General features: G+C 32.9%; 1 protein-coding gene across 5 annotated transcripts in view; it reads left to right on the forward strand.

Moving 5' to 3' along the window:
- Positions 1 to 23388, forward strand: part of NCAM2 (neural cell adhesion molecule 2) — a 551993-nt gene that overhangs the window by 373632 nt on the left and 154973 nt on the right. For all 5 annotated transcript variants that reach the window (XM_019017903.4, XM_019017902.4, XM_055374042.2 and 2 more), the window contains exon 9: positions 8816 to 8966. In XM_019017903.4, coding sequence (XP_018873448.1) covers positions 8816 to 8966 — 151 coding nt within the window. The remainder of the gene's footprint in view (positions 1 to 8815; positions 8967 to 23388) is intronic.

Raw genomic sequence — 23388 nt, forward strand, 5'->3', positions numbered from 1 at the left:
TGTTAGGAGACAGTGTTCTGAGTTTGGGTGACAACGTGTGCTGGAATTCGCACAGTGGGGTAGCTGAAAGGGCAGAGTCCCGTGGAGACGACAGAATTTCACACACATACAGAGAAATACCTCCGGAGATCTTCAGTGCTTTCCGTTGGAGATTTGAGCTAATTATTGCTTAGTGCGTGTGTGTGTGTGTGTGTGTGTGTGTGTGTGTGTGTGTGTGTGTGTAAAAACAATGCAAGGCCTTGGAAAGAATCATTGGAATGCTAGAACTGTTGCTTTTGTTGTGTGGCCAAAATAGCCCTAAACTAAAAGTTGTTCCCAACTCACCTAACAAAGCTTCAAAGCAAACCTCAAAGGAATAAAATTGTTTTCAAGTAACTTTATGTCTCAGAAGAGAGACTGGACATACATAAAGGAATACAAAACATATAGCACTCAAAATATATCAGTTACAATGTCTGGCATAAAATAAAAAAAAAACATGGCATATGCAAGGTGAAAAAAATAACCCATAATAAGGAAAAACAGAAACAGTATCAATAGAAACATACCATCGATGACATACATGACGGTAGTAGGTGAGAACACTACCCGATCCATTTTTTTCATGGGCCCTGCATATGTATTTAGAAGATACAGAAAAGCACAAGCACAACAAGGAGAGATGCCGATGATATAAACAGCTCAAATAAAAATTGTATATATTGAAAAAACAACATTTTCAATACCGAATATGACCTTGGATGGGATTAGTAGCATAGTGGATACTGCAGAAAATGACTAGCAAAATCAAGACATAGGACCATAATCTATCCAAAGGTTAAGTGCTATGATTTCCTTTTGGGGGAGTAGGTACCCAGTAGTGGGATTGCTGTCTCGATTGATATATTTAGTTCTTTGAAAAAGCTTTGTACTGTTTCCCGTTTTAGGCAGGAAAAAGGTGAATATATCCTTTGACCTGAACTGTGTCTTTTCCATGCTGTGAGTATGGGGTGGACAAAGGCTCAGAATGGGACTTTTATTTGTCCTGGTAGATAGAGCAAGAAGCATAGAGAAGAATGTTCCCAAAATATTCTGAGTTTCTTCATAGTGTATTTACTGTATTTTTCCACTTTGGGAGATTTACGTAAAAACATACTAAAGGACAAGCGCAATGACTATAGTTAACATTTGTTTAATAGTTATTATACGCCACATATTGTTACAAGCATATCATATGATATTGTAGCATCTCCTGTAGGATATTGTGCTTCTTGGTTAAAAAAACAACCTCTCATTTGTCTGTAATTTCAACTAGATTAACTATACTGCTTAGGCACTGGGTACTAATTATATCACTGATTTTAACAATATTTATCATGTACCTAGCATGGAGCCTGCCTAATCTTATTTAATTCTCACCAGATGTGGATTAAAGCAACCAGCACTAAATGTGTGTATTAGTCCACTTGTGCTGTCATAATTCTTCAGTAAAATGTCATCAAAATCTCAGTAGCTTTCAATACAAAAGTCTGTAGGTCTCTTTTAAGTATGCTATAGCAGCATGCTCTAGACCTGAGTCTGGTTTCTGATCTGCTCCACATATTCTCTTAATTCAGGAAACAGCCTGCAGGAAAAATCCCATCTGGGGTGTGATGTTTGAAAATTTCCATGATAAAATACAAAATGTAATTTTACAAGAAGACAAGTACTAGAGAATAGTGTCATAAAATCCCATGTATATGTCACCCAGCTTCAATAGTTATCAATACTTTGCCCTTCCAATTCACACGTTTTAAGTATCACACTTTATCTGTTTTCCAGTAGGGAATTTTGACTTTGTATTAGATACCAAAACATTTTAAATTTTCGATTTTAAAATAGTTGATCCATATGATGTATGGCTCCCTCAAAACCTTGAAACAATGCAGTCAATACTTACTAGTGACTAGTTGCATGACTTGAGAGCAGTGTGGTTTAATAACATGGTATCAGTGTTCACAGGGTGAATTCAATTATGTGGCATACATTATCACCATATCTCTGACCATGTTATAACACATTTTTAAAAGGAAGAGCTTCATAATATAATTTGGCTCATTCTTTCAGATTTCTGTTTGCGGTTTTCATAGTTTTGTGACATGAAAGTAAATTTTACCTCAAGATGTACATTTTAGATCTGACTATCTTCTTGGCTTCTTTATCTATTGGTGATTTTTTTTATAGATTTAGGGGGTACAACTAAAGTTTCGTTACATCGATATATTACATGCTGGTGAAATCTGGGCTTTTATATTAACCGTCATCCTGATAATGTACCTTGACACGGAGTTATGTGAAATGTTTTATTATTTATTATAGCAGTTGTCTCCTCCTATAGTAGTTATTTGTCCTAATTTTATTTTGTCTTTTACTAAATATATTATGTATTGGCCATGGAAAAATACTATAAATTATTTGCACGTGGTTCATGGGATCAAGAGAAAAGTCTAGCAGCAAAATAAACTGTCAATTAAATAGAGTATGGGAAAGTTATTATTTTACTTTGAGATGGAATATATGTAGAATGCTTTTGGAAATCACATTGAAATAGATGGGTGTATGAAACTCATATTTATTGCTTAGATCTGCATATCAGTAGCTTTAGCCAATTTATTATGTACTTTACAGATGCTAAACTCCAAATATTCACTCATTTAATCTGCACAGGTATCCTTTGAAATCTGTATTCTTATCATACCCATTATACAGAAAAGCAAACTGAGGTACCACTAAGTAAAGTAGTTAATCTCAGGCCTTAGAGATTATAGGTGCCACAGCCAGGATATAAGCCTATCCATTCTGGTTCTGCAATTTATGGTCCTAACTATTATATTACATTAAAGTAGGTAGGACGCCTGTGCAATAATATAAATACTCAGGTCATGTTTTGAAAACCAGCATTTTGACACCTGTCTGTTGGAACCCACCTAGTCTCTAGTCTCATGTTTTAAATTTAAAAATAATAATCTCTAAAAGGTGTATTCTACCTAAAGCTTTATCATAATATTTTAATTTTAAATATTATTTTTAAAGTATTGAATATGAAATACGGAATAGACTGTATACATGTATTAAAATATGGGTACTTATTTTAAAATATAAATGTATACAGCCATAGTATAATTTTATGTAGAGGTAACAATCTACTAATGTAGATAACATTTTATACCTAAAGGGTCTGTGACAGAATGCAAGAAATATTTCTTTTCTCTTTTCTTTCATCAACACTTTCTCATTTGGTCATTTACTAAAAACACTTTCACTTGCACCTTAATATATTTCTGGAATCCACTCACTCTTTTCCATTTTCACTACCATTACCTCTCCCAGCATGTCATCAGTGTAATAATGTATTTCCAGTTGTTCTCCCTCCCCCACCATCTTAGTCTGTTCACACTGCTATAACAAAATACCGTAAAGTGGCTTATAAACAACAGAAATTTATTTCTCACAGTTCTAGAGACTGGGAAGTCCAAAATCAAGGTGCTAGCAGGATGGATTTGAGGTGTGCTGAGGGCTCACTTTGTCAAAGATGCTGTTTTCTTCTTGTGTTCTTATATGGTGCACGGGACTAGCTAGCTTTCTGTGGGCTCTTTTATTGGGCACTAATTCTAATAACAAGGGCTTTACCCTCATGACCTAATCAACTCCCAAAGGCCCAACCTCCAAAAATACCATCACAGTGGGGCTTAGGATTTCAACATATGAACTTTGAGGGGACCCAAACATTCAGACCATAGCACCGTCTCTAGTTTACTTTTTTTCCTGCAGTGTGAGTGATCTTTTTAAATCACAGGTGCATCTACTTTATTCCTCTGCCTAAAACCTATCCTGTCCATTTCCAATTGTTCATAAAACACCCAATAACCTTCAACTGATATTTACCTTTTCACAGTGTTATTTACGTATAAGTCACATAGCAAACAATTCACCCATTAAACTGTACAATTAAAAGCCTTTATTCCTAGAGTTGTGCAATCATAAACACAATCAATTTTGGATCATTTAATCACTTCTTTTGGTCATCACCCCCCAGTCTCCTCACCACCACCTCCCATTCCCTTGCCTGCCGTAAGCAAACATCATTCTACTTTTTGTATCTACAGATTTGCCTATTCTGGAAATTTCAAAGAAATTGAATTATTCAATACTAGTCCTTTGTTATCAGCTTTTTCCTCTTACTGTAACATTTTCATGGTTCATCCATGTTGAAGCACGTGTGAGTACTTCATTTTGTTTTTTTTTTTTTTGGCCAAATAATATTCCTTTGTATGTTTATACCACTTGTTTTTTTCAATCCATGCACCAGTAAATAGGCATTTCAGTTGCTTTCACCTTTTGACATTATTAATAATGCTGTTATTAGCATTTATGTACAAGTTGTTGTGTGGACATATATCTTTATTTCTCTTTGGAATGTAATTACAATTCTCTGTTTAACATTTGGAGGAACTGTCAAACATTTTATCCAAAACATCTGCACCATTTTACATTCCCACTCACAGGGCATGAGGGTGCCAATTTCTTCACATCCTGGCCAACATGTGTTACTATCTGACTTTTTCATGGTAGCCACTCCAATGAATGCTAAGTGGTATCATGATTTTGATTTAAATGTCCTTGATGGCTAGTGAGTTTCAGCATCTTCTCATGATCTTATTGGTCTTTCTTTTGCTTTGGTACTTCTTATTGTAGTCTTGTTTATTTCTCTAACTCTTTCATATCTTACCCCTTCAACCTCATATTTAATTTGATAGTTCCAGTGAGCCCCTTTAAACTCTTTCAACACAGCTTTTTTTCCCTCAAGTTCAAGCCCACATAGCTACCATTTTTTTTTCCCACTTTTCTTACTTTTTTCTTGGTGAGGGCTGACTTTGTAGGGGTACAACTCATGCAACTGCACAGATTCTGCACTCTTTAACGACCCCAAGTTTGAGCTAATATGCTGCAGTCATCATCATCTTGACATTTTAATAGTTTTTAAATAGAAACCCCCAGATTAAATTTTGCAGTTGCCCCTTAAAATTACATAGCCAGTACAGTTCCTGACTTATCATTATGACTTGTCCTTCCGTTTTGGCATAAATACCTACGAGAAACTCTTCCTCACCTTTGTCTGCCAAATTAGGTTTCCTTTCTGAATGTCATCTTTATCAGCATGCATTATAATTTGTCATTTTTTCCTCTGATCCTTATGACCTGAGAGACCAAGGGCTTTGCTTTCTTATCCATTTTTCTTTTTTTATATGTAAAAGTAAACGTGCTAATTTATTCCCATTAAAGCATCAAAAATAAATGTTTTGTGTCTAATTTTTGAAACCAAATATTGTACATGCCATCAAATGTTTAAAACATCTTATTGGCATGTTTTGGTGTTTGAAATCCTCATTTAAAATTGAATAACATATTTTAAAAACAAAAATTAGAAAAATCACTAATGAAATAAACACACTTAGTAGGTAAAAATGCCCACTTTTCAATTTGAGTGAATGCATTTTTCTAGCCCCAGAACCCAGCAAAGTGTCTATTACATAGCTGCGGTACATACATAGTTCAAACTCACAGTTGTTACTCAGGTGGTAAATCATATATCAAAAATAATCAAACATGAACTCCAGGGCTAGACAACCTGGTCATTCAGCTGCTAAAGCTTATAAGCTGTGGGATGTGGGCTAGTTATTGAATATTTCTCAATTTCCTCATCTTAAAATGGAAATACTAGCCTCAGCCTCATAGTGATATCATGGAGATTAAATACACTAGTAAATGTAAAGCTTTTTGGATGTTGTCTAACACGTATAATTTATCGTATGTATGTATTGCCTTTTATAATTATTACATTCAATTCCTATTTGTTGAATAAATTATTGATTTTATTATCAAAGAAAAGAGAAAGACAGGAGGACCTAATAGGAAAACTACCTAAGTGAAGAACTTTGATTGCATGTATTTATCTTTCTGACATCATTTACACTGCTGGGTGAAATGGTAATTATACAAGAGGTCAGCTCATGAAATTGAAATAAGAAGATTAGAAAGCTAGGAGCAAATCCAGAGGAAAGAACATTATTGCTAATAGTAAATAGAAGAAACTTACAGGGAGGGAAAACAGTATTTCTGTTTAAAATTCGTAGTATGACTGTGGAAACTGGTGGATTTGATATATTAAAAGAGTTTTGAGAAGGTAGTTTGGATAAATTAATTCTAATAACCTTTGGAGAGTGTTGGTTTTTCTGTCTACATATTTAGCAGTTATGCATTGTCTTTACCTCAAAGTATTTGAAGTTGAGTTTACTTACTCGATAGAGAAATAATGCCATTAGGAATGAGGCAAACAGAATACCTATAGAAGGCATCCACAATGGGGTGCATATTCTTTTGTGTATCTGCATTGATCTTGCGTTCTGCCTATGGTCCCTATTTACCTGTCCATCATCAGGAGAACCACATGACCCCACTGTCTTCTGTGCGTATTCTTGCTTCTCTCATATCTTTCTTATGTCCTCTTAGGGCATCTGCCTGGAATTCTTCCCTCAACACCACCCTTCTTTCACTATTTACAGATCACAATCCACGCTTTGGTTTGTCAGGAAACATACCTACCCCATTCCTCCACTTACTCCTAGAAAGATATAGTTTGCCTACCTGGTGATTTTCACATTTATTTGAATTGTACTGTAAAATTAGTATCTATCTTGTTTGTTTAACTCTAATGCCACCAAGGGTAGAAACTATTACAGTTTGCTCAGCACTGCATCCCAGTGCCTGGTTGCTTATTGTAAAATAAATGCGCGTGCGCATACTCACACACACACACACACAGACACGCTCTGACACAAAATAATTGTTGAATGGTTAAGTGACATGATCCATCAATCTCCCAAAAGGCCAAAGGATTTAACGACTCTAAAAATGTTCCATGACACAGTAGAAAGAACAGAAAGTTTTGGAATACTGGCCACCTCAAATGTGCCGTGAACTATAATTGGATTCTAAATTTGACAATAAACGTCTAGTCAGGTGAGGCTACAAAAAATAACCTATAAACAATGATACATTATATAATTTCAATTGTTTGACAATTAAAATTGTCAACAAAAACTTTTAGTTGCAAATAAACTCAAGAAGTGGTTATCACATGGATATTTGATTAAGGGATTTTTGAAAGGACAATAAACTCTAAAAATAACCATATTATAAAAATATTGAAATACCATTTAAATAAGCAATTCTTAAACTGACCTTCTAGAAAGGCAAAGAACATAACGTCAAATCAAATTTCAGAGAGTGCGTTTTTGTAAAGGATGGAATAATAATGTACAGTCAGACACTTTGTTTTCTAATCATCTTACTTAATTCAGTGATAGAACCTGGAAATACTAGATAGACAGGAAAAATGCTCATTAACCTGTCTCAATCAAATATCAGATATCTTAAATGAATCTTCAGTAGGTGTTGAATCAGAGCCAAGATATAAATGAATTTTCTTTCAGATATTTGTAATGCGTTTCTATAGCACAAAGAGACATGTCCTTTAGAATGTCAGAAACAACAATAGAAAATGACCTTGGACTTTTAGTGCAAGTATTTGACTCAAATGCATATTGTGCATCATTACAGAGCCAGTGATGAATCTGAGAATGGCTTCTAACTTTCTGAGGAATCACACACTTGGGCAAAGTGTCTGTTTTTCCAGAATTTATGTTAATAATTTCAGGTATATTGATAGTAACTTTTAAATGCAAACATTTTTACTAATAACATCTATATGCACCAATAGTTTTTCACAAGTCAAAGCCATATCATGTATAACAGGTAATGACAAGAGAACATGTTTATTTTCAAGCGAAGATCATGTAACTTTAAAATTTACTTTTCAATACTGTGAAATAATTACGTTTCCTTTATAAAAATGAATAATTTGCTTTGCATTATTAATAATGTATTTTGTTGTTATATTCCAATAAAGTTAATTAAGTACAAGTGCTTGACCCATAGTAAATAATAGCTGAAGGAGTACATTTTCTTTACTCAACTGCATGTAAATTTCGCTATAACATAATTTGCTTTCTAAAAATATTAGAATATACTGTTTCTGTCCTAGAAATTTAAGTGACTTTTACATGAAGTACCATAAATATTTTCTTACATTTGTTCAACTATACTATCACATTATGGGATGAAATCTGAAGTTCCAGCAAGACTTTAGTAAAAGCAACTTATTCCAAGAAAATTATGTAGTTCAAATAAGTCGTAATTATTTAGGCAATCAGGAACTATTTTTAATACAATATGAAATTTTGCCAGTAACTTAAAGGATAGAAAGTAGGATGTTGCCATGTAAATATAGAGAGAAAAAAAGGGGAAAAGTGTAAAACAGGTCTGTGAAGAGTGTTTATTCAAAGCACAGGATATTGTGGAGAGTACAAGTAATTCAAAATAATTGGAATTGACGGTATCCAAATTGTAAAGTGTGCTTGGACAGAAAGGTGATACCACATGAGAGATCTTTAAACATCAGGCTGAGTGATTGGGTTTTGTTTGGAGTCATTGAAATGCTTTTTATCATTATACAGCCAGGGTACAGGAGACCTTCATGAAGCTATGAGAATGTAAAAAGTGTGCTTTTTTAAAAAAACTTATTCTTAGCTATACAAGAAATACTTTCTACATCAGGAACAGTTTCTTTTTTCTTTTTGCCAGAGAAACATGGGAAGTAACATAATGTTATATGTTTGGTCACCATTTTGCACACACAAGCATAAAATCTTTCTTTTTCTTGAATCGATGTAAACAGAGCCCGGACGGCCGTATCGAAGTCAAAGGGCAGCATGGAAGCTCATCACTGCATATTAAAGATGTGAAGTTGTCAGATTCAGGGAGATATGACTGTGAAGCTGCAAGCAGAATTGGAGGGCATCAAAAGAGCATGTACCTTGATATTGAATGTAAGTTACTTTCCTTTGTATTTTCATTAAAATAACTTTGCGTGCGTGCTTTGAAACATATGATTTTTCAATAAAGACCAAAATATATATGTAGTTCACATTTCAGTACTTAATGCATAGCTTTAGAGGAAATATAGGAATCATTCAGTCAGTTATTGGAGACATCTAGTGGAAATTACGGGATATTTCACAGTGCTGTATATTTCATCATTTTGATATTGCTTTTCCTGAAAATGGTGACTTCCTTTTTTTGCAACATTGAACTCAAAACACAGTATCAACTGAAAAATATTGTCAGTAATTGGTCAATATCACTTTAGATTTTTTATTTCTTTATAATATTTATGATTATGTCTCAAATATGTAGTGTTTACATTTCTTATTCAAATTGTTTTGTTAGGCTATTTTACATTTTCATAAACTATAAATAGTATTTTAAATGCAGTGAAATGTACTAATATGCTCTCTTATCAAAATAGTGTTTATTTTCTGTCTGGAAGAAAGGAGCATGACAAGGATAGTTTTTAAAATAAATTTAAAAATGTACATAACCACGTGAGATTTGGGAAATGGGAGGGCTAATGTAAGTCAAGCTTTCACAAAACCCCTCTGGTCACTGCATGGAATTTAAAAATAATTTGGTATACATGCTATTTAAAAAGGAAGAAACTTAACATCATTCTCAATAAATATTTATGAAGCATCAATATTGGAGAGTCTCTGATGCTTGAAAGGACATAGCTGTTCTTAGTGGAATGTATGAGATATTCTTATTGACAAAATATTTCTATTGGAGCATGTCTAGTACATTAATATTGATAGAATGCAATGGTAACTGTGAAACAAGATGCATTCTCTTATCGAGAATGCCTTCAGAAAGAAAATATTTTCTCAAGAATAGACATAAGTTATCCATATTATTTTACATTTTTATAGACTGTGCTTGTCAAGAAATTCATGGAAAGACCAATCAGAAACTTCTAAAGGAAAAAAGGACTGTTGTGGGGTGGGGGGAGAGGGGAGGGATAGCATTAGGAGACATACCTAATGCTAAATGAGGAGTTACTGGGTGCAGCACACCAGCATGGCACATGTATACATATGTAACTAACCTGCACATTGTGCACATGTACCGTAAAACTTAAAGTATAATAATAATAAAATAGAAAGAAATTCCCATAATAGAATAAAAAGAAAACAAAAACAAAAAAAAAAACACCCACTGATATATTTGTTAAACTATACAATTCCTGGATCTGTAACAGCCTTTTTAAAACTATTCATACAGTTGTTGGAATTTACTAAACTTTGTAACTAAAAAAAAAAAAAAAGAAAAAAGGATTATGAAAGGCAGTCAACAATAAAAGGCAACTTGATTCTGACACAAATTACTGACTTCATTTGCTGATATTAGGCAGCTTCTAAGAAAGCCACTTTATTTCCATCACACTTGCTAAAAAACGTAAAAATGGAAAGCATTGATAATATTGAGAACACACAAAGGAGGAAGTGATGCCAATAACTTATTTAACCTTTTTCCCTTAATAATTTTTTCTACTTTTTTCCATTATTACGATATATTTCTTTTTCAGACTAACAACATCATTAGCAAATTATAAATACTTTACACTTTTACAGTACATTTGTTTTATTTTTAATTAAAATTTGTTTATTTAAACCAAAATTTACTTTATGATTTTTTTTATTTTTCTAAATGTGAATCTAAATGAAGAAAAAAAAAACTTAAGCGTGCCTAGATATGATTTATATGAGACCTCCTGGCCTCTTCCACTGTCCTACAAAAGTGCTAGGCTGCTAGGCAACATATTATCTTAATGAAACTATATTTAGGACTTTTATTCTTTGCATTTCATTAATATTTTAAAACATTTGCTGTATCATAGGATTAGTACTAAATGTCTGTTGCAGGTCCTCAGAAAAGTGGAGTTTATGAGAAATGAGCACTATGGATATTTCCAAAGCACAGTAAGGCAGAGTGGCTCATACAAGATATGCTAGTATTAGAATAATAGGACTAGCTAATATGCTAATTAGTAGTGTGTTATGTGTCCCTGGGTCCTCAATTTCCTTAGTTATAAGATAAGAGGGTTTAAAGAGGAGACTGTTGGGACCTATTTATACTCAAGCATTTACAGATACTTTTATTCAAGCGTATCCACATTCTCCAGAGATGCCCTGGGATTTCTGAATTATTGTCCATGCATGACAGCATAGGTATTTGTGTGAAACAAATGAAAACCGAAACTAAGATTATAATTCATATATGTTTATGTTTTAAAACCTCATTGAAAATAGTTTTAAAAACCATGCTAGGTCCACCTTAAGCTTCAGGTTTTGTGCTGAGTGATAATGGACACAAAGATGAATAAAACATAGCTCCTCCTTTATTAGAAGTCTACCGTCAACGGGAGTTTAAATTAAACCGCAGCATGTATTCAGATTTCAAAGTGAGAATGAAGAAAATATCAAGATAATGTAAAATGCTAATACATAATTACATGAGATTTTTAGTTATTGGTTTTAGCTAGGTAGAAAATAATGGGATAAACAAACAACTGTATATTGCAATTTGAATTATTTGCTCTTGTAATCTATTAATACCATGAATTAATAACTTTAATACAAAAAAGTACATTGGATACTTTATTTTTCAATGACTGATTTCTAACAAAGTACAAGTTGCTTTTGATCAATTGCATTCCTTCTTTATAAGTTTAAATATTGGTTTATGTTTCTGCTTAATTATTCCGAGGTAAATGTACAGACTTAAGCTCACCAGAAAATTATGTAATTTAGTTTATCTTATTTAAACAGGGATGAAAGATCTTGTTTTCTAAAAGGATGTTTTGAGAATTATTTGAGTATCCCCTGAGATTATTATTGCCGCCGTCTTGATTAGAGGGTAGCTAGATTAATATACTTTGAAAAAAATTTTCTTACTATTAAACGATCATGTAAATATAACTACTTTTTGTTTTCCCTAAGCATTGATTATTTTTCTGCAAATATTGTTGAAAATGAGTTGAATGGCTCTTATAACACTTGATCATTTTTCCTTTTTTTCCAAAATGAAACATTCAAATTTATTCTACTTGAGTGGGGATAATTAGAAAAATAAATATCATCTCTTGTTAAGACATTATTCAAATATATTTAAGTACAATAAAAGCCCATATATAATGTAAAATATGAGTTTTGACCTATGTATACACCACTAAATCTATAATAATCATCAACATAAACATTTACATCACCCTCAAAAATGTTCTCAAGTCACTTTAAAATCTATCCCTCCTTTTTACAACTATCCCTAGGCATCCATTTATCTACTTTTGATCACTACAATTTAGTTTACATTTACATGTAAGAATGTATATACATGGAATCATGCAGTATTATTTTTAATTTACTTTATTATCTTTGAAATATACTTATTTACTTTTATTTAGGTATAGTTGACAAATAAAAATTGTATATACTTAAGGTGTACAGATGTGATGCTTTTAAAAATTTATCATTAGTATTATTTTTCATTGGCAAACAATAATTGTATCCATTTATGGGGTACAATGTGATTTTTGTTATATGTATATAGTGTTAAATGATTCAGTTAAGCTCATTAACATATCCGTTACCTCACCTACCTTTTTTATGGTGAGACATTTAAAATTTACTTAGTTACTTTGAAAAGCACATTATTGACCGTAGTGATCCAGCTATGCAATAACTCTCAAAACCTATTTCTCCTGTCTATCTGCCTGTCTACCCTTTGATCAATAACTCCCCATTTCCTTCCTCCCCATGCACCCATCCCAGCCTCTGCTGACATCATTTACTCTGTTTCTGTGAGTTAAACTTTATAAGCTTCCACAATTAAGGAAGATTATGAGGTAGTTGTCTTTCTGTGTTTGGCTTATTTAACTGAACACCAATGTCCTCTAGATTCATCCATGTTGTGCAAATGACAAGATTTATCATTTTTAAATGCTCAATAGTATACCACGGTGTATCTATACCACATTTCCTTTATCCTTTCATTCATTGATGGACGTTTAGGTTGATTCCATATCTAGGCTGTTGTGAATAATACTGTCATGAACATGGGACTGCAGATACCTCTACCAGGTACAGATTTTTTTTTTCCTTTGGGTATAAACCCAGAAAAGGATTCCTGAATTATAAGGTGGCTCTCATTTTCTTTTTGGGAGGAACTTTTATACCATTTTCTGTGATGGCCATGCTAATTTACATTCCCAACAACAGTGTTCCTTTTTATCTGCTTCCTCTTCACTACTTGTTATTGTTCATCTCTTTGAATAAAGCCATTCTAATGAAGTGATTTCTCACTGTGGTTTTAATGTGCATTCCCCTAATGATTAGTGATGCTGAGCACTTTTTTAGGTACTTGTTGGCCATTTATATGTCTTCTTTTGAGAAATATCAATTAAAGATAATTTGCCCATTTTAAAATCAGGTTGTTTTCTTGATATTGATTTGTTTGAGTTATTTGTATATTTTGAATATTAACCCTCTATCAGATGTGTGGTTTGCAAATATTTTCTCACATTATTTGAATTGTCTCTGCTGAGCTTTCACAGCTGGCATACATTCACATGTATATGTGTGCATCAATAATTTATACTACTTGTTCCTGTTATTACATCCTACAGATATAACAGAGTTTGTTTATCTAGTACCTATTGATGGACATTTTATGTGTTTTTAGTTATTGACTACTATGACAAAAAACTTCTGCGAAGATTTTTGAAGATTGTGTGGATATATAAGTACTATTCTCTGGAATAAATATTTTTCTTTGATTTCTTAAGGTCTATTTTTCAAAAGCAAAGAATTATAATTTTGCTGTAGTCTAGTTTATTAAATTTTTCAAACTGGGCTTTTACATGTTATACTGTTAGTGTTTTTTCTGAAAAAATATTACCTAATTTAAAGCCATGACAATTTATGTCTAAGCTTTCTTTTTAAAGTTTTGTAGATTTTGGTTTTACCTTAGGGCTGTTATTAATTTTGAGTTCATTTTTGTGGAGTAGGTGTTCATTATTTTTCCATGTTTATTTCTAGTTGATCAAGCACTAGTTAATGGAAAGGACTTTTCTTTTTCTAGCTAAGAGTTTGACAAAGTTGTTGATCTTTTCAGAGTGTTAGCTTTCCATTTTGTTAATTCATATTTTCTATAATCTGTCTGTTTTCCAGTTTGATGATTCTGGCTTTATCTTCATTATTTCCTTTCTTCTATGTGTTTTGAATTCACCATGCACTTTGTTGTAGATTTTTTAGGTGGAATCTTAGTATATATATTTTAGATAATTCTTATTTTATAATAGAATCACATAACTCCAGATTTTCACTAAGCAGTGCTTTAACTGAACCCCCCAATATTGTAGTATGTTGCATTTTTGTTGTGATTCAGCTAAAAATATAATTTTCCATTTGATTTCAACTTTGGCTCATAGTTATGTATAAGAATCTGTTTAACTTTCAGATATTTGGATTTTTCCTTGATATTTTGCTGTTATTGATTTCTAATTTCATTCAGTTGTGCTCAGAAAACCCTGTATTTTTTATTTTTATATGTATAAAGATTTTATTTATATCCAACCATATTAACTATTTTGGTGAATAGACGATTTTACTTGAAAAGCACATATATTCTGTAGTTGTTGTTGTGTTTTAATGTCAGTTAGATCAAGGTAAATTATGGTATTTGTACTCATCAGGATTCCTTAGAGGGACAGAATAAGATATATATATATATATATATATATATATATATATATATATATATATGAGTTTATTAAAGAGTATTAACTCACTCCATCACAAGGTGCCACAATAAGCCATCTGCAGCTTGAGGACCAAGAAACCCAGTCCAAGTCCCATAGCTGAAGAACTTGTCCGATGTTCGAGGACAGGAGGCATCCAGCATGGAAGAAAGATGTAGGCTGGGCGGCTAGGCCAGTCTAGTCTTTTCACGTTTTTCTGCCTGCTTTATATTCTGGCCATGTTGGCAGCTGATTAGATGGTGCCCACCCAGATTAAGGGTGGGTCTGCCTTTTCCAGTCCACTGACTCAAATGTTAATCTCCTTTGGCAACACCCTGGCAGACACACCCAAGAGCAATACTTTGCATCCTTCAGTCCAATCAAGTTGACATTCAGTATTAACCATCACAGTATTGTTTAAAACTTCTATCCTTACTGAATTTTTATTATAGCTGTTTGATCACATTAAGAGGTATTAAAATCTTCTACCATGACTGTGAACTATTTTTTCTCTCTTTTCTTTGCATTATGTATTTTGAGGCTTACAATGAGACACATAAACATTTATACTTTGTGTGTTGTGTTACTTTCCTGTTGCTGCTGTAATCAATTACAAAAGACTTAGTTGTATAATAAAACAAATATATTGTCTTAACCATTTTGGAAGTCAGAGGTCTGAAATGATTCTCACTGGGCTAAAATCAAGTGTGGGTCAGGCTGTGTTCCCTTGTGGAAGCTCCAGAAGGATTCTATTTTCTTGTTTTTTTTTCAGCTTCTCTGAGGCTGCCCACATTCCTTGCCTCATGGATTCCTTCCTTTCTCAGAGCCTGCAATGGCAGATCTAGTCTTTCTCACATCATATCACTCTGACTCTGTTTTCTTCTTCACAAGTCCATCTCTGTCTCAAATTTTCCTTGCAATTAATTCTATCCACTTGGATAATTCAAGATAACTTTCTCATGTCAACATCTTTACCTTGGTCGCAGCTGGTAATGTGTTTGCAGTTTCTGAAGGTAAAGGTGTCAGTATCTTTGGGAGGTCATTATTCTCCCTCCCGTTTGTGTCTTTATGAATATCCCCTTTCATCAGAATAAAATACCTCTCTTTTTCTCTGCTGATCTCTCACTTGACATATCTTAGCTAATAATCAAATGTCTACGCTAGCCCTCTTATGCTTTTTGTTTGTATAACATTTTCCATTCATTTACTTTTAACCTGTCTGCATTTTTATGTGAAATTAAAATGTGTCTTTTTAGGCAGCATATGATAGAATATTGCTTTCTCATTGACTGTAAATCTACGTTATAATTGGAATGTTTAACAAGCAGTCAGTAATTAACAGGGTCAGGGAATAAATATTTTACTTTTTCTGGGCTACATACAGTCTCTGCCATATTTTTTTTTCTCTTGTAAACCATGAAAAATGTAAAGACCATCCTCATCTCTAAGTCACATATAAAAGAAGCCCTTGGGCAAGACTTTGCCCATGGGCTATAATTTGCCATCCACTGGTTTAGGCTATTAAGTTTAATGCCATTGTTGTTACTATTTCATTTAGGCCTACAATTTTTATTTACATTCTGTTTTTTTTCCTATGTTTTTTTCACATTCTGTGCCCATTTTTCTGCCTTCTATTGAGTTATTCGAAGTTTTAGTATTTTATTTTAATTTATATATTGGCAATATTTTTGGTTTTTGTTTTGTTTTAAGCGATTCTATAGGAATTTTAAAATACAAACCTACATTTTCAAAGTCTCCTTGAAATAGACTTGAGTTCATATTTTGACACTTTACATAAAATGTGAAACATTGCAACCATTTGGATTCCTTACACACACCTTATCTAATTATCTTTTTGACATCATGCATTACATCTCAAATCATTAAAAATCCTATCAGGAATTAAGATAATTTTTCTTTTAAGTAGTTACAAATATTTTAAAGAACTAAAAAAAAATTTTATATGTATTCATCTATATGTGGTTTCTTTATTCTTCCTTCATTTTTGACGATCCCAATTTTTTGTCATCTGAAGAAGTTTCTTCTCCATTTCTTGTAGAGCAGATTTTCCAGAGATAAATTCCATTAATTTATCTTTCATCAAATGTCCACTACACCTCTTCCTTCCTATATCTGAAGGATTGTTTTTCTTTGCTCTTGAGAATTCTACATTGACATTTCTTTAAGCATGGGGTTTCACTATCTTCTAGTCTCCTCTGTTTTCAAAGAGAAAGCCATATAAATTGACCCATTGTTCCCTCATATGCCATATATCATTTTATCTAACTGCTTTAAAGCTATTTTCTTTACCTTTGTTATTTATCAATTTGATTAGGATAAGTCTAAGTGTTGTTTTCTTTGAATTTTCTTGTTTGGAGTGTACTGAGCTTCTGGAATGTGGGGATTTATATTTGTCAATATGCTTGAGCCACTATTTCTTTCTGGCCACTATTTCTGCAATTTTTTTTTGTGTGTAATCTCTTACTCATCTCTGGAACTTTACTTACACATATGTTATACCCTTTGAAATTGTTTCACAGGCTCATGATATATTTTTCAGTTTTATCTATCTCATTTCTCACTGCCCTTCCAATTAGGTAATGTTCTCTTGTTTCCTCTTCAAGTTAACTGACTCTTTACCCCATCATCTCGTTTCTGCTGTTGAGCCAATAGTGAAGTTTTTTGTTTTATTTCAGGTTTTTTTTTTTTTTTTTTTTTTTGAGATGGAGTCTTGCTTTGTCACCCAGGCTGGAGTGCAATGGTGTGATCTCTGCTCACCGCAACCTTCACCTCCTGGGTTCAAGCGATTCTCCTGCCCCAACCTTCTGAGTAGCTGGGAATACAGGTGCGTGCCACCACGCGAGGCTAATTTTTTTTTGTTTTGTTTTTTGTATTTTTAGTAGAGACGGGGTTTCACCATGTTGGCCAAGCTGGTCTCAGACTCCTGACCTCGTGATCTGTCTGTCTCGGCCTCCCAAAGAGCTAGGATTATAGGCGGGAGCCACTGCGACTGGCCCAAATACTATTTTTTTTTAAGTTCTAAAATTTCAATTTGCTCTGTTTTATTCTTTCTGTCTTTTTACTGAGAAGTCCTATAGTTTTATCCATTTCATTTTATCTATTTTAGAATATATACATTTTCTTCACCTCATAAATGATAAGCAAAGCTGCTCTAAAATAGTTGCTCTAAAATCTACTATCTGATAAATTTAACATCTAAGTCATTTTAGTATTTGCATGTGTTTGTTGTATTGTTCCTTTACAATTGACCTCACTGTACTGGTTGTCAAAAAATATTGAATTGTGTCCTGGATATTGTAAATATTATGTTGTGCATTCTCTGTATCTTTAGATAAATATGTAGGGATTTTATTTTTCAAGGAGTTAATCACCTCTAAGTTTTGTGTTCCATCCTGTCAGCAGTGACTCAAACCTCAAGTGATTTCTCAAAGCTTTTGCTATGCTGGTTTGTGCGTGCAGAGCTAGGGCATAGGCTAAAATTTCTGTGGGTTTATACACAGAATTTTGACATAGCCTTCTCTGACTCCTAGCTGAGATTACCCTCACACTCTCCAACATTTTGTATGCTTTTTTCCAAGATACCTCTGTCCTTCTGGACAAGTTTTAGTTACCACGATCACTTTGAACCTCCTCAACTAGGGCCCGTCCCCTGGGAAAAGCCTTGAGATAAAAACAAAGAAAAAAAATGGAAACTAGTTTTCGTTTCCCATCACAATCTTCCTGATTTTTTTCCTCTTGAGAACCCTTGGATAGTTGTTTTTGAAATTTATTTCATATTATTTTCAGAGTTCTAAATTCTTATTAGTAGTGAAGATGTACTATCTTGGGTTTCAGCTGCCATTATATAATGAAAAATCTTTATATATTCTACTTCTAATACAACTTTAAAGCATTAATATATTTGGTATGTCTAGTGTCTGGAACCAATAACCTACGTGTTTTAGTTTCAGTTTTCAGCAGTATTTTTATTATTTTTTTAAATTTATTTTTCAAATTGGTTAGAGTATTTTACATCATATATTCTCAAAAACATTATTTTTGTAGTGTAAGATTGTTTAAACTACAAAATTTAAAAAAGTGTTTAAGTATCTTTTCTTTCTGTCAGTGTATCAGTCCTTTGGACAGTCAATTTTGTTTAATATTTTCTTCATTAGCCTGGTGTTTGTTGACATGTTTACATATAGACAAAAACTATCTTCATGAAAACTGTAATAAGTTTACTGGTAGATATATAAGTATTTTAAATTTTAATTTGAAAGATATTATAACTTTAGCTGAATTTAGAGTTATATGTTTAAAGTCTTAAATAGTATCCTTTAACTATAAAACGTTATTTCTACTCATATAGAATGAATTTCACATAAAGCAAAAGAAAATCTTTAAGATCACTAAACAAATTCTCAAATTTTATCATGGATTATGTTTACATATTTTATTTTATTTTTTATTTCTATTGAAAGTTTGTTTTTCTAATGGATCTAACCTATGCTTGATGAATGCCATTTTTAGACTGTCTGGTTATTAATGTCTTACATATTTGTTATAAATTACTTGTGAGTCTCTAGCAGTCTAGTTTCCTTTTTGATTAATCTAGATTCTTATAGTATTTCTTTACATACATTCATGAAAATTTATTATTTTTCACAATTACAGTTACTCATGAATTCCAGGAAAATACCAAATATATTGGAAATCTACCTCACGTTTCCAAACTTTTGCTACACTTAAGAATAAATTTTTAACTTTAGCATGATACTAACTTGCTCATATATTTGCCTAACCTCTTCACTATTGTAGATACAAGATTATTACCTTCTAAGTGACCTATAATTAATTGAAAGACCAAATCATGTAAATAATGTTTAAAGTAGATGAATACGATGATAGAAAATTCACTTATGCTAAATTATATAAATATGCTAGTGAAAGATTGATGAATACTTAAGTAGAAAGTAATATAACTCTTAATATTAATTTAATTAGTTGCTACAGTTCAGGTTTTATTTTTTGTAATAGACATAGAAAAAATATCACGAGATATATGTCTACATTTAGTGGGGTATTGGGTTAGATAACCATTTGGAATATGTAACCATGATTGTAATTTAAAATTTAGCCTGTCCTCTCTTTTAGTTACAGTCCTTTTAAGCCCGTATGATTGTATTATGCAAGTTGAAACTTGTTTTTTTTTACGTTTATGCCACCACTATTTATTAAATCTTAATACCCTTTATGTGAAGATTATGAGACATTTTTAGTTGTATATTGCAATCAAATGCCCATGATATATGTGGAAGTTGTCTAATAAGTATATTTTTTGGCAGTTGAAGCCTAGTTTGTTATTAGATATTTTATTTCGCAACAAATTCATAATAGTAATAAAACTCTTAGTACCTTATGTGAAAGGCCACAAAAAGCTATTGTTGTAAATAAATGTTTACCTATTAATAAAGCTCAGAATACTTTTGTTATGAATCATTGCCATCAAAGTTGTATGGAGACAAAAAATTACAAAGACATTACACAATGTTAAACACACACACACACACACACACACACACACATACACATACACGCACACACACATACACACACACAATTACCAGAACAGTCTACCACCTGAACCAAGCACCTACAGGGTAATATTGCTAAGAGTGAGTAGAAAAGAGTCAAACCATTTATAATTTGATAGAAGCCGCATTTACTGTAATAGCACTAAACTTAAGGTGTTAGAAGATTAAGCCTTTTTTTGCTCAAAACCTCTTTTGTGTTTCAGCTTAAGCAGATTTCTTGGCATTCTGCCAGTTCATTGTCAACATTTCCGAGGTGTTACTTTACTAAGAAGCAGGAATTGAACTAAACTTCCAATTTCTAAAACAAAGGAGATAACAGGCATGTGATATACAGTTTAATGCAGTAAGCACCGGTTACATAGTATGTTTGATTACAATTAGAATATCATTAAGTTTTGTGACTAGGTAATCATTACATAGTAACTATTAGTTAGACTTAATTATTTTATGTATAAATTTAATTTAACAGTTACATACTAACAATGCATGCTAAGAAATATTAGAAATTTTCATTTACATTTTTTTTTCTATTTGAGCTTGCTGCACCTGCCTTTAATTCTCCTTAGACATAATGGTGATTTGTAAATGCATTTTCTCCTGTAGCATAAAAGAGAGAGTTAGCAGTATCAGATACATTCTAAGGTTATGGTTACATTAAATAATCCCATAACACAGAATCATGTTACTTATTTACATGCTGTCCATATAATTAATAGATGTGTGCTTTATAGAGTAATTCTTATCTCGAATTCTCTGAATATAACAGTGGATATACATTCTCTCTATATAAAGTGATTTTACTAGCATGATTGGTTAGATGTATAGGATGAGGTAAATAAGATGTGAACATGATTTAAACATATAAAGAAACTTATTTCAGTAAACACTTAGAAATTAGAAAAATTCCGTGGTCATAGCAGACACACATTTTATATCTGTGATTAAAATCTTGTCTTATGACCCGGACTTTTACACTCACCATAGTACATTTAAGCCAATGAAACTTTAAAGAAGATGGCTCATTTGCAGACATAAATTGGTTCTACTGCCTGCAACTATTTAGGTTTTATGTCCAGTATGGTAATTTCAAGGACAGCAACTGAGAAAAATGGAAAGCATATCTCTTCATCCAGAAGATAAAAAGAACAGACCATTAAAAAAGAAAGGTGAAGAGTCTTTTATTGTTAAGCTGTAAATTTTTAACTCAAACTTTATGTGAACCCCCTGGGAAAATGTGAAATACCACATTCTTCATGTGTATAGATACTGTCGATTGTCCTCGTTTTATAACATTATTGTCTCTTTGACAGGTGTTATTTGATTCAGATCAGATCTTGTTAAAATGTATTTCAGAGATAATGGTAAGAAAATTTTTAAGGCACTTTAGGAAATATTCAATCCTTGAGATGATAAGCCTTAGACGTGAACTAACAGCAAACAAATAAATAAAAACATATTTTGTAACTGGATTTATCACTGCCTGTTGGCGTCTGTTTAACAGCCAGAAATACTAAAGTCTACTTGAATCTTACCCTTGCTTTCTGTCCTTTCTCTGGAATGAAGACCTTGCCCTGGGAATCCCAGTTCTCACTGGGACAATGAATATCTTAGTTCAAGCTGCTATAATAAAATAGAATAGATAGGGTGGGTTAAACAACAAACATTTATTTCTCTAAATCTAGGGGCTAGAAGTTGGAGATTAGGATGCTAGCATGGTTGGGTGACCAGTAAGGGCCCTCTTTTTGGTTATGTACTGGCACGGCCTTTACTTGGTGCACACACACACACACGCACACACACACACACACACACACAAATCTGGTGTCCCTTTCTCTTTTTATAAGGGCAGTAATCCCATCACAGGTGTTTCACCCTCATAACGTCACTTAAACCTAATTGCTTCCCAAAGGCCCTACTTCCAAATACCATTACTGTGAGTGTTAGGAATTTAACAGAGGAATTTAGGGAGGACACAAGCATTCAGTGAGTTTTCTGGGTTTAACAGAGAAGACACCTCATGGATAGGACAAGTACAGAATTTCCACAGCGTGAGGGGACAGCAGGTCATCTGCCACAAGGTCTTAGTGTATCTTTCAGGATATTCAAGACAAAAAAAAACTCAGTGAAGTCTGTAACAGCTCAGTATGATGTGATCTCAGCCTCACACTGTTCATATGGATCTAATCCTAAAACATTGGTTAATTCATTTAAATTACCAAGTTTCAATTTCCCATTTTGTAAAGTGAAAGAGACATATCTATGAATTAAAGCATACTGAGGTTAGGGTTGTAATTAAATTTTTTCAACAATATGAATCAGCCGTATAGTACACACCAAGCCCTTTTCTAGGATTTTAGTGTATAGAATTCAATAAAGCAAACAAACACCCCTGCTTTCATGGACATTGGCAAGAGAAACCAATGACTTTAAAAAATAAAGTGGAAAAATACATAATGTGGGAAACAGTGAGAAAGTCTAAGGAAGAAAAAAGTGAAACAGTGCAGTGAGACACATCAGTCAGCTTGCCATAATAATTATGCATCACAAACACCCAGAAACACAGTGTCATACGATAATTATCATGTTGGAAACTGCTGATCAAAGCCAGGTTTGAATAAGGAGCTTGGCTTCAAACAGCAGTGCTTGACTCATTGGTATGGATCCAGTAACACATACAACCAGGCTGAAGAGGCAATAAGTACAGAGAGGATATCATCTTGTGGTGATGGCAGAAGCACAAGAAAACAAGCCCGACAACAAAGACATATTAGAGTGTTTGTTCACGTCACATCCAAAAATGTCATGTGGCTAAACCAAACATCAGTTTGTCAGGGTAATACACTAGCGTTCTATTTGGAGGTCTTTTGGAGTGAAATTTTGCTGAACAGTTTAATCCATATCAGACATATATGCTTGTGGGTGAAATTGTAGGTAGATAAAGAAAATATGGTAAGAGAGGGACCTGCTGCAAATGTAGGAAAAGTACATTCCAGGCAGAGGGAACAAGGGCAGATTATTCAAGCA

Source organism: Gorilla gorilla, chromosome 22, assembly GCF_029281585.2.
Source record: "Gorilla gorilla gorilla isolate KB3781 chromosome 22, NHGRI_mGorGor1-v2.1_pri, whole genome shotgun sequence".
Classification (NCBI taxonomy): Eukaryota; Metazoa; Chordata; class Mammalia; order Primates; family Hominidae; genus Gorilla; species Gorilla gorilla.